At 42.3% G+C, this 13,403-nt stretch overlaps 1 protein-coding gene across 1 annotated transcript in view; it reads right to left on the bottom strand.

Annotated features, from left to right (window-relative positions):
- NFXL1 (nuclear transcription factor, X-box binding like 1) overlaps nt 1-13,403 on the bottom strand; it is a 171,261-nt gene that overhangs the window by 42,631 nt on the left and 115,227 nt on the right. The window contains exon 20 of the mRNA XM_033946064.1: nt 1,269-1,373. Within this exon, the coding sequence (XP_033801955.1) occupies nt 1,269-1,373 (105 nt within the window). The remainder of the gene's footprint in view (nt 1-1,268; nt 1,374-13,403) is intronic.

The following is a 13,403-nucleotide window of genomic DNA, read 5'->3' as shown; positions in this document are numbered from 1 at the left end:
AGTGGGGCAGAAGTGATCTTCCTATTCTCCTGCCCTGTTAAATTTGTGGTCAAATATGCCTGCTGCAAGTTCCTGCTGCAGTCTCGTGCGTTCCCGCGATCTCACAAGACTGTAACAGGAACTACGGCAGGCATTTTTGATCGCGGTTCTCACGGGGCAGGAGCATAGGAAGATTGATAACATCCTCCCTTAATCTTAGCTGCAACATTTTAGACCATTCTTTGAGCTAGGATCTCTATCCTATTGCAATTTCAGTTATCATCTGCAAATAAGCAAACCATACCAGACAACCCTTCCATAATATTGCTTACAAAAACATTTTTAAAAGAACTGAACTAAGAACTGCCCCCTATAGTAAAACACACCTCAGAGTAAATTCAATTTATTACTATTTTGTCACCTCCCCCTCTGCCAGTTTCTAACCCAGGCAGGGACCAAACTGAAGGTTTTCAGTATATCTTTGTTTACAATTGAATTCTAAAGTTCACCTGTAATATGTCTAGAATGGTCAGATAGGTAGGATATAAACGCTTAAAATAAGTATATTACAAAAATGGAGAGACTAATCATGTATCACCTTTCCTGAGCTATTTGCACTGGTTCTTTCTAAAACACTATGCAAAATTTAAATGTTTATGCTTCATGTTTAACGCACTGTGTGGTCTTTCAGTTGCCAAACTTATTTTATCCTGTAAAAAGAACGGTCTTCACACTTAAGGGCCCCTTTTATAAAGCTGCAATATTGATTCCCACATGGCAAATACGACGCAGCCAATTCAGTTCCTATGGGCTGTGTCGCATTTGTCATGCTGAGACTCGCTACCGCAGCTTTGTAAAAGGGTCCTAGTTCTAGTCAGCAAGAATGTTTTATTCACCCCCAGTTTCTGATGCTCACTTTTTCTCCTTTATTTTTATTTGTTGTTCTTTACTACTGGACCAGATTGCCATTTGAATTATGCATCTTTTAGTTTTTTGGGAAAAAAATGAAAACATACATTTATTTCATTTAGTCTTTGATTAATTAATATTAAGGTATTTTATATTTATTTGTTTATAATATGTACGTATATTGATAAAATGTGTGCGCCTTTTTGGAATCTGCTTGGAAGTACAATGATAGAAGGGCTTAATGAAAGGCAAAAGAGCTGCAATAAATCTACAAATTATATCAAGAAGTTGCATTCAAATCCTACTCTGAATATTCTGATATATCTCAAGATAAAACTGAAAAACATAACACTACCTCTGCAATTAAAAGCTGTGTTTACCTTTTTAATTCTCTTGCAAGGACAGCGGAGTTTGACTTTCTGGTTGCAGTTTTTCGGACAGTCACCTTGATGGCAAATTTCTTTGCATCGATGGCCACAGGGCAACTAAAAATGAAAGAATATTCTGAAACTCTAACTCATATAAACAGGCAACATGCAATTCTACTCTCAGCCCAACATCGCAACTTTTATACAAGCATTCTGCCTGAAAACTTACCCCCTCCTTTACTAAGGTGCGCTAACCGATTAGCGCACGCTAAACGCTAACGCGTCCATAGACTAACAAAGGTTCCATAGGCGATTCGGGAAATTATAGACCATTGAATCTGACATCAGTGCCTGGCAAAATGGTAGAGACTATTATCAAGAACAAAATTATAGAGTTTGTACATAAGCAAGGATTTAGTCAACAGAAATCTTGCCTCACCAATCTACTACATTTCTTCAAAGGGATAAATAACATGCAGATAAAGGCGAGTCAGTTGATATTGTGTATGTGGATTTTCAAAGGAATTTGACAAAGTACCTCATGAAAGACTTCTGAGGAAATTAGAAATTATGAGATAGGAAGTAATGTCCTATTATGGATTAAGAACAGGGTAAAAAGACAGAACACAGAGAATAAGGTTAAATGGTCAATATTCTAATCTCCAGGTACAGAGAAGGGCAACAAAAATTATAAAAGGGACGGGATGACTTCCCTATGAGGAAAGCCTAAAGTGACTACAGCTCTTCAGCCTAGAGACGAGAAGGATCAGGGGAGATATGATAGAGATCTATAAAATACTGAGTAGTGTAGAATGGGTAAATGTGAATTGCTTGTTTACAAGGACTAGAGTATATAGAATGAAGCTACTAAATAAGTACATATATTTTCACGCATATAACGCGCGCGTTATACGTGTTTTTACAAACCGTGCATAACCTTGCGCGGTATACGCGTGAGCGCTATATAAATTTTTTTACATAGTTCCCCCCCCGACGTCCGATTCACCCCCCTCTGTAGGACCGCTCTCACCCCCATCCTGAAGAACCGCTTGCACGCACCCGCACCCCCACCCTGAAGGACCGCTCGCACCCCCACAGCCTCCCGACCCCCCCCCCATCATGTAGAAGCTCCTACCGGTGTCCTGCTGCTTCCTCTTGGCGGTCCCGGCCCTTCTGTGAGCCCTGCGCCTGCTGCTTCCTCTTCCGGCGGTTCGCCCTTTCTCTAACGTCAAGCCCTCTTGCCCCGCCGACTCCCCGACACGATCGGGGCAAGAGGGAGCTCAAGCTCTCTTGCCCCAGCCAACCGCGGCACCCCCGACACGATCAGGGCAAGAGGGAGCTCAAGCCCTCTTGCCCCAGCCAACGGCGGCACCCCCGACACGATCGGGACAAAAGGGAGCCCAAGCCCTCTTGCCCGCCGACTCCCCAACTCCCCGACAATATAGGGCCAGGAGGGAGCCCAAACCCTCCTGGCCACGGCGACCCCCTACCCCCACCCCGCACTACATTACGGGCAGGAGGGATCCCAGGCCCTCCTGCCCTCGACGCAAACCCCCCCCCCCCCAACGACCGCCCCCCCCCCAAGAACCTCCGACCGCCCCCCCAGCCGACCCGCGACCCCCCTGGCCGACCCCCACAACACCCCCACCCCCCTTCCCCGTACCTTTGTGTAGTTGGCCGGACAGACGGGAGCCAAACCCGCCTGTCCGGCAGGCAGCCAACGACGGAATGAGGCCGGATTGGCCCATCCGTCCCAAAGCTCCGCCTACTGGTGGGGCCTAAGGCGCCTGGGCCAATCAGAATAGGCCCGGGAGCCTTAGGTCCCTCCTGGGGGCGGGGCCTTGGACACATGGTCGGGTTGGTGAATCGGGGGGGGGTGAATCGGACGTCGGGGGGGCATCAGGCTTTCAGGGTGGGGACAGGACTTCAAGGGGGAGAGGAGAGTCGGGGTGGCCAGAGGAGAGTCAGGGCGGGCGAAAGGAGAGTCGGGCAGCATGCGCAGTATACAGGTGTGCTCGGTATATAAAAATTTCTGTACATAAATTTGTGTTTTCCGCGCGCTATACCCGTGTGCGCGTTTTACACGGGTGCGCATTATCTACGTGAAAATACAGTAGTCTATTTAAAACAAAACCAATATAGAATGAAGCTACTAAATAGTCGATTTAAAACAAAACCAAAGAAAATATTTCTTCACTCAATTAAACTATAGAATTCTCTGTAAGAGAATGTAGTGAAAGCAGTTAGCTAAGCAGGATTTTAAAAAACGGCTCGGATAACTTCCTAAAAATGTCCATAAGCCATTTTTAAGATGGACTTGGGGAAATCCACTGCCTATTCCTAGGAGAAGCAGCATAAAATCTGTTTTACTCTTTAGGATCTTGCCAGGTATTTGTGACCTGGGTTAACCATTGTTGAAAACAGGAAACTGGGAATCTCGGAGAGAGTGAGAGCCAGAAGGCCTTGAGCATGCACAGATGCTTAAGGTCCCGCAGCAACCCAGCAGAGAACCAGCAGCAGGCACTTTCAGCACCGGCGCACGGGTAAGGACAGGGTCGGTCAGTGGGGGAGAGGAGGCGATCACAGTCGTGAAAGGGGGGAGCAGCAAAGCCGGTTCCCGGGGTGGGGTGTCAAAGTGGAGGACAGCAGTGGGAGAAGACAGAAGAAGAGATATGGGTTGGGTTGGGTGTCGGCTCGGGTTGGAGAGATGTACCTACTGGTAGTAAGACAGTGGAATGAATCATCCGAGTTGCCCTTATGGCCTATGGCAGATATGTCAAATCCTGGTCTGCGGTGTATTAAAAGTTGGCCCGCGAGACATTTACCTTTTTTTACTTTAATCTGGCCTAAAGTTTGGCACCAACAATTACACCAAGTCAATGGCAGATGCAAATGTTGGCACTTAACTGTGCTCTGAAGTGCATATAAAGTGCCTATCCAAGACCACCCATGCTCTGTCTATGTTTACGTCCTCTCATAATTATGTGCTAAGCAATTATAGAATAGTGCCTTGCTATAACACATGTAAATGCTATTATATAACTTATGCGTACAACTGGCATCCATCTTTAGGCACCAATTTATAGAAATGCCATTTATATTTTTTTTCTTTTAGGTACCCTGAATGTTGCCCCCACAACACATCCAGCGTCATCTAGCAACTCAAATCCTGGGTCCACTTCATGGCCGTTTGCTACACTACTACTAGTTCTTTATTTTGACAGACTGATAACCCTACTTTTCAAAATTAGTGTTTTTATTGCAGCTCAGCTACAAATTGTAAGCATTCCATAAAACTCATCATTTAATCTTCTGACTGGTATTAAAGCAAAATTCTTCATCGATATTTATGAGCCTTTAAAATGAAAAATGTTGCATCTGGGTTCATCTTTTCAAAGGCATTTCAGAATTTTAACTCACTTTATTTTCTTCTGATTTAAGACTCACTGTTTAATATTCACTGAAAACAAGCAAGCAAGCTGTGTGGTCAAACCTAAAGCAAACAATGTTAAGTCAACTTAAGAAGTTTTCCCTTCAGATGTGGAAATTTAATGAATAAAACAATCCGAGACCAAGAAGAAAAAACAAAGATGTTAAATTTTGCAAGCCTTTCAATTATAGCTTGAAAACCTGATAGTAAAAACATACCTTTCAGTTGCCAAAAAGCTGAAGTACTACTCTCTCATATTGAAGACTATGTTATAATTTCCTTTTACAGGATATCTGGCTGCCACCATCAAAATTACTTGAAGAAAATACATGTTAAATACATTTGCAGACCTTTTCATAAGCATCTATAGTTGTATCAAAGACTCCTCCACAAAGTAGAAAGGAAGTCCAAAAAGCAAAATTTGACCAAAACCACAAAGGACCTCAGATTACACTGTACTCCACTGTAGTCAAAATATAATACTGATCAAGCCAGGCAAGGAATAATCCTTACTATTATATTTTTGACATGAAATTAAAAGTCCATGCCATTAAAGCAGCAGCCAACAAATCCGATTCACATAACCTACTTGCCAAAATGCGATACCATATACTAAGACCTAGTAAGCAGGCCACACTATGCTCTGAGAAATATTGGCCTTGCCAGGGTAACAAAGTAACTTCTCCAAATACCCTGGAAAATAATAATCTAATTGATTTAGAGGTTCATTATGTTTTGGGTCTTTTGAAATACATTTGATAGCTAGTAGCTGAGGAAGATATTTTTGTGTGTGTTACACCCATCTCTTCCACATGCTGGTTCTCACTGGTGTGTCACAAAAAGTTTGGCATAGACTGCAAGCCACCTGTACCTGCAAGTTGGAAAAACCAGAGATCGGGTACCTGAAAGTTCCATAACTGGTCCCTTTTCTGCTTCTCCACTGATACCTGCTCAGGCCTCTTTTCCTAAATGGAAGTGCTACAGGCCTCTTTTCCAAATGTTCTATTTATTACATACTTTCCCAGTAGTACATTGGACCACGACAACTCGCAGCAACCAATCAGCTAGCGGCTTTGCATAGGCAGGAGCGAAGGAAGGTCGCTCCTGTCATGGTTCACCGCTGGACCACCAGGGATTTGAAAGGTATGTGAGGGAGGGGGAAGAAAGTAAAACTTCTTAGAGTCAGCTGGGACACGAGGCGGGGGGGATCCCTCTTGTCTCAGCTCACCGCTGAACTACCAGGGATTTAACAGGAACGCAAAGGGGGGGGAGGGCGGGAGGAAAATAAAAGTTGTTCAAAGTCAGCTGGAGCTGGAGACAGAAGGGATCCCTCCTGTCTTAGCCCACCGCTGGACCACCAGGTCTTACGATAGGCCTGGCAGAGGCTTGCAACAGGTTCTGGGAGGGGGGGTGCAGGTCAGCGCTGACTCAGATATAAACTGAGACCCCCATTTTTGGGACCAAAAATGTCAGTTTATATTCAAGTTTTTATAGTACTTTTTTTAAAAAAGAGATTTACCCCATTAAATGGTCCCTGTTTTGATGAAACCCAAGGCAAGGTCAATCTAACCCTTAAGCAATACTGGGTGGCTATCTAGGGCAGCAAAGAACAGCTGCAGTCAAAGCAAAACAGATTCTGACAGCCCTACAAACTCAAAGAACCATCAGCTCATGCTCTGACAGTAATGGAGGTATAAAAATATGAACCAGAAACTTTAAAATCTTGGGGAGGGGGAGGGGCGCTGGCTAAGGGTCTAGAAGTTAATAGAGAGGGGAGATGCAAGACTGAAGGTTTGCATAGGGTGCCCACTGGTTCTGATTAAATCACACCTATAAATGCACCACGAAGTTTTCATCTTTTCCCTTTTCCCTATTTGTCAGTCTTGACTAGATTTTAAGCACTACAGTATATGTACAGATTGGTTTCTTATGTATATGTACAATACACAAACAACATGTTTAGTAACAGTAGCAGATATCATTAGGTAAGATTTTGCCTAGAATGAATACATGTGCTTGTCCACTGCGCTGTTGTAGATTTTACCTTTGCCCTGCCTGCATGTTTGATGACAAAATTCAAATATAGTTGGAACATTTGGGCTTTTACTCCTTCTAGACCAGGAGTGTCCAACCTTTTGGCTTCCCTGGGCCGCAGTGGCCCAAAATAATTTTTCTGGGGCCGCACAAACGCGCAAATGCTGCAGCAAGACAGAGGAGGGAGCCGGCAAGACAGTAAACACCCGGGGCAGCAGAGGAAAACACTGCATTGCCCTCGACCGGGGCCACACAAAATACTTCACTGGGCCACATGCGGCCCTCAGGCCACAAGTTGGACACCCCTGTTCTAGACATTTGTGTACTGGTCCTATAATGAGAGGGGATGTTGTCTCTACTGGGTCTAGCAAACTCTGTGTAGTTCTGTACTCTGAGCTCATTTAGGAAAATGCTGAAATCACAATTATTTGTAGATGAGAAATTGATTTTATGTAAGGGTTGAATCTGTTTTTTTGTTCTAAACTTGTTCTGAATTTTATAATATTTTATGTGTGTAACTATTTGTAAACTGTTTTGGAATAAAACAGTATATAAATTTTAAAAATAAATAAATAAAATAAATGATACAAACATAATATTAAACACTTCAGGAGCACTTCTGCTATGTATAACCATACCAAAAGCACTTGGTTCACATTAGCCTAAATCATCTCTTGAGACTTTTCCAGCAAGGTAAAGAAATAGGTTTAGTCCACTGGCTTCTTAAGAATGCTATGATCTTTATTTCATAGTGGAAACGAGAAACGTCTGCAATTGATTCAAAATGCTGTCGCCAGACTGATTTTTGGAAAGAAAAAAATTTGATCATGTGTTACCTTTGTTGAGGAAATTACATTGGCTTCCGTTTCAATTGTGCAGAGATAGGAGGAACTAGCAAGAGCGAGCAGGCAGAAGGGGGAGACAGAAGGACAGTAAAAGCAAGAAAGGAGCCGGGAGAGGAGGCAAAGAGGAGCAGGAAGCCAGGGGCAGCGGCGAGTGTAAGCTCCGCCCATCCCCACCGTGTCGGAGAATCATCATCCGAACTCCCCCTTAAAAAGGGAGGAGCCAACGGCGCACAGCCATTCGGCTTGCGGCGAAGGCAAGCGGCAAAGGCGCTTGCCTTAGTGAGAGTGCCTTTGCAAAGAGCCTCAAGAAGGGCCAAGTCAGTACACCTAAGGACACCAGGGAAGGACAACAAGGTAAGGACGACAACAAATAACAGCTAAATAACCAAACAAATATAAAAAGCAAAAACACAGTACATGCAGAGGGAACATACATACATACGAAACAACAGCCGGAATAGGGAAGTAGCAAACAGCAGGCACAGGAGAGAACACACAAGCAAAAAAGGTACCAGCGCAATAATAAAGAGCACTCCATAAAGGTGGTCAGCAATGGAAGCAGAAGGAATCCAGAGGATGAGCTTTCCAGTGTACTGCATGGACTGCCATATGTACGATTACCTCACCTCGGGGAGACAGTCTTATGTATGCGGTCGGTCTCAGGAACTGAAAAGTTTGAAGAAGGAAGTTAGTCGACTGAAGTACAGGATTCAGGAACTGGAGGGACTTTACATCACAGAAGACCCAGTTAGGACAGCCGAAGACCCTATGAGAGAGAGGCACATCGAGGAACAAGTCAGGGAGCTCGAGAAGTTTATTGAGGAAGCCTACAGGAGGGTGGAAGAACAAGAACAGCATAAGGAAGATGAAGATCCACCCACATGGAATGGAGAACAGGAGCAATCCGACTCCAAGGAAGAAGAAGCCCATAGAGGTATTCCGCAGGAAGGGGAGGAAAGGTCTTGCTGATGCCTAGAAGAGGAAGCAGCGAAGCACACCGAGGACACAGACTGTGGCCGGAGCGAAAACTGAAAAAAGGAAAGTCTGCGATCCTAGTGGGAGACTCAATCCTAAGGCAAGTAGATAGCCACATAGCAGGAGGGAGAGAGGATCGCCTAGTGACCTGCCTTCCAGGAGCAAGAGCAAGAGACATTGTCGACAAAATTGAAAGGATCCTAGAAGGAGCAGAGACGGAAGAGACTACAGTGATGATCCACAAAGGGACAAATGACGTCTGCAGGAGAGACTACAGTAGGAATGCGCTGATCAAACAGTTCAGGATTTTAGGAAGGAAGTTGAAGATGAGGACTCAGAAGATAGCATTTTCAGAGATCCTACCAGTACCAAGGGCAGATGTGAGGAGGCAGACGGAACTACAATCAATAAATGCATGGATGAGGAGATGGTGTGAGGAAGAGGGGTTCCACTTCGTGAGGAACTCGACAACGTTTTGGGGCAAGAACAAGCTCTTCAGGAGAGATGGACTACATCTGAGTGCGGCGGGAACAAGACTTCTAGCAAACAACGTCAGGAGAGGAATAGAGCAGGCTTTAAACTAAGAAGAAGGGGGAAGCCAACAGTAGACCAAGTGTCGATGATTCGGAAAAAGGTATTCCGAGAAGATACTGAGAGGGAAAAATGCTGGGAAGACACAACGGGCAATAAACAGGAGTTGACAGATCAAGAGGATGATAAGAAGAACGTAGCGCAGGAAATGAAAATGAAGACGAAAAAACACCAGGACTTAAACTGCATGTATACTAATGCAAGGAGCCTAAGGAACAAAATGGGAGAATTAGAAGTCATGGCCAAAAAAGAGAACCTAGACATCATTGGGGTCTCTGAAACATGGTGGAATGAAGAAAAAAAATGGGACATAGTACTTCCGGGGTACAAACTCTATCGCGAAGACAGGTCAGGTCAGAAAGGAGGAGGAATACACTCGACCAGAGTAGACACAGCAGCGACAACCGACAAATTGGAATCACTATGGATTAAACTACCGGGAAGAAATGGGCCCAAGATAAAGATGGGCCTGTACTATCGTCCACCTGGCAATCCAAAGCAAACGATGAAGATATGAAAGCAGAGATGAGGCGAGAATGCAAAAGCGGCAACACGATTGTTATGGGAGACTTCAACTATCCCAGGATAGACTGGAGTCTTGGAAACTCAAAATGTGCTAGGGAGACCGGATTCCTGGAAGCTATACAGGACTGCTTCATGGAACAGCTTGTTAGAGAACCGACGAGAGGGAATGCCACTCTGGACCGATGCCCGATATTTTGGATGCAGTATTGATGTCCTGGATTCAGTACTGATGTCAATACCTGCGTCAAGAACGTGACTGTTTAAGAAGCTTTTGAAGAGACATCTTTTTTCTGTCATGAAGTATGGGCACAGAGCACTTTATTTGTTGTATTTGTATATGTTGATGAAATTTATGGATGTTTTGTAATATTTTATTGTGAATGTGGTATTGTAACCCACCTTGTTAAAGGGCGGCTAGAAACAAATAAACCATAAGAGGTTGTATGGCGGGCTCTGAGTCCCCTGCCATGCCCAGTGCTGATGCAGTACTGAAAAGTTTGTCAAACTGAAGTTTTCAGGCTTTCAGTGACCTCTTTTGCATTTGGAAGCAAAAGTCAAAGCAAATGTACCAATGGTCTCCAAACACACCAATTATGTGAATCAAAACCTGAAATGGTTTGATTTCATTACGAACATTTATTAAAGACACTCGGTACCCTCTTTGACATGCAGAAGAAATTGTCCAAAGCTAAGTCAAAGGGCTCAATGGTCCAGGGAGCTCAAATAACTAGGATGCTGAAAATGGTCGATGCTCCCAGGAAGAAAAAAAGAGATTGGAGTGGCTTAAAAGCCAAAAAACAAAAAGTTGGCAAAAAATGAATCAAACTCAGGTAAAATACTGGAACAGGATGAAAAGAACGAATTATCAGGAAAACAATGAAAAATAAGTACAAGAAGGCACAAAAGGACAGTAAAAGCGAAGAACAGTAAAAGTTTGATACATTGAAGAGAAGACTGAAGATACAACTTCTCAGCTCCACAGAAAATAAAGAACTGATGATCCCATGAACCCATGTTGGCTGGGAAGACATTGGCATGCACGTGGTATGGGCACTGCCTAAAGACTTAAGTGACAATACACTTGGTAGTGTCTATACCATGCACATGTGAGAATATTATGCCTGCTTGTCCTCTGAGAATAAGTGGAACTATAGTTGGAAATGATGACAATAAAGAGAATGTACTACAATTGGTCAACAAACAGAATTGGCATTTTATTTACATTGCAATGCCATTTTGAAACCCTAACTATATGGGTGATACTGAATGCAGCTTCATGAAGTAGTAAGTTATTTTTTGAATTTTCAGTGTTTAAGTGCCTTTAAATTTAATTCTAATACCGTTAACATCACTTTTTCAATAGTATTTCAGCATATGAATTGTGGGGTAAACATGAAGAACCCATAAAGTGAAACATCTATACCCACTGGGTATAGATGTTAAGTGTTTCACTAGCTCATATCATTTTTTTCAAGCAGACATGGTGATATTTGTTTTTGTTCAACTAAATAAAATTACAAAATAAGATGAAGGTGGTTTTTAACCAATAAAAGAAAAAGTATGCGCCCTATATGACATTATAAAATTGTATAACAAATGCCACCCTATACAAGGTTGAAAGCACCAGTAAATACCATTTTAGGTTACATGGTCACAAGCAACGAAAAGTCTTTATAAAAATCCTTGGAATTAATCCACACAACACTCTTTATCATTCCAGAAACACCATTGCTGGCTATGAAGCAACTATCACGTGCCACAATTAGCATTTCCTGCAGTGATAACAGTATCTGTTTTGTGATAAGATGTACTTGTCAGCACTGCAAGCACACACTCAATTTCTAGACAAGGAAAAGGTGCAAAAACGTTGTACATACAACAAATAAATGTGTCAGAAATAATTTTCCAAGCACAGATATTGTAATCTGATGAAAAGCTGCTAACTTCAGCTAACCAGTAAATGTGTATCATGCTGACTTCAGTTCAAAAATAGGCAACGGGAATTAGTAAGAATAAGCTTATTATTAATTTAGACATGTAGCATTCCCTTAGCAGGAAAACAACAGAATTAAAGCTCAGACTTCAAGTGGGTTGAAGTAAAAAGTATTAAAATCTGAGCTTTAACAACCTGAATTGGTAAAATAATACATGGGGCTAGAACACAACATTCAGATCATTAAGATTTTCTATACCGCCTTATTCTACAGGTCAAAGTGGTTTATAAATATATAAATTTAAAAAAAAAGAGGAAAGGAAATCCAGTTAACTTACAGGAAAGAAAAACACATGAAGTCTACACAGCCAGCCTATTAAATTACAGACAATCTGATTATAAAACAGACATCATCACACTAAGTGAGCTCCAAACCAGGCTCTCCAAAAGTCTGCTGAAAAAGATACGTCTTCAGAGACATTCTAAAGGTCTTACAAACTAATTGTGTCTGCAGCTCAAGAAGGTGAATTCCATAAGGCAGGTGCTAAACAAAAGAATGCAGAGTGTCTGTCTGATTCCAGACAAGCCCATGAGGGTGAAGAGAAAACCAGACAATGGTCATTAAATGAAGCAGCCGCATAGCATGTAAGGGATTGTAGAAGAGGCAAGACACAATGCACAACCATGCAACAATGCATAAGACAAAACTTTGAACTTAATAAGAACCTGACCTAGAGACCAGCGTTTTTGTATGAAAAGTATTAAATGATCAAATGTTGCAGCATGACAGAAGAAACAAACTTCAGAATCATAAAGGGTCTAAATATTTTCAAGTTCAACCATGTTGCAATAATCCAAGTGTGAAACCAGAAGGGTATGCATAGTTGAAAAGCCAAAATAACTGCAGAGCAAATATAGTGGATATAAGATGGCAAAGCCCTTCTTTTACTACAGTAGACACTTATAGTGAAAATTATAATTGATTGTCTCGTATCATGACTCCTAAGCACTTGAAAATGTTTTACAATTTTTACTGCATGACCAGAGTGAGATTCATTGAAGGACGATCAGAGAGGTCTGAAAGTCAGCAGGTAACTGTCTTCAGGACAGAATGCATCCAGAAAGCTACTGCATCAAGACAGTGATGCAGAGGTCTTAAGTCAGGATTGTTAGGGAAGGTATAATAATAACTTTATTTTTTAGATACCACAATACCACAAATAGTTCAGAGCAGTTTACAGAGGAAGACTGTATACAGACAGCGATAATAAAAGAAACTTTCAAAATTACATTAGCATGTTAAGATTAATTGAGTTAATCTGGGAGTGTTTTAGGAATGCATCAAGGCAGAAGTGGAGTCAGAGAAATTTGTCAAGAGATAGGTTTTGATTGACTTCCTGAAAGTTTGATAATAAACACATATGGACACCAAGATCTTGAATAACAGTGGCTAAGAGACTTAAAAGCTTAAGAGGAAAAGAAATGAGCCTCGATGGACCCCACATTCTAAAGCATATGTAGCAAAAGTAGAAGTTATAACAACTCTAAACCCATATTCCAGTTCAGAACATAGCTGTGTAGCCCAATCTCTTCTAGATGGGAAAGCAAGAGTTGATGATTCATAAAGCCAAATGCCACGGACAAGTCACAAAAGATCACAGGGTCACTCCTATCTGGACCCTTTCGAGTAGCACTCTATCCTTCATGTACAGCGACCAGTTCTGAATGCAGTATTTTGCAGAATTATTGTGAACCACCTAAAACTTCCGGGTATGGCGGTATATAAAAAATAAATTATTGTTATTTCAGGTGAG

The sequence above is a fragment of the Geotrypetes seraphini genome, chromosome 1, assembly GCF_902459505.1.
Source record: "Geotrypetes seraphini chromosome 1, aGeoSer1.1, whole genome shotgun sequence".
NCBI lineage: Eukaryota > Metazoa > Chordata > Amphibia > Gymnophiona > Dermophiidae > Geotrypetes > Geotrypetes seraphini.
This window is presented reverse-complemented; position numbering and strand designations above follow the sequence as displayed.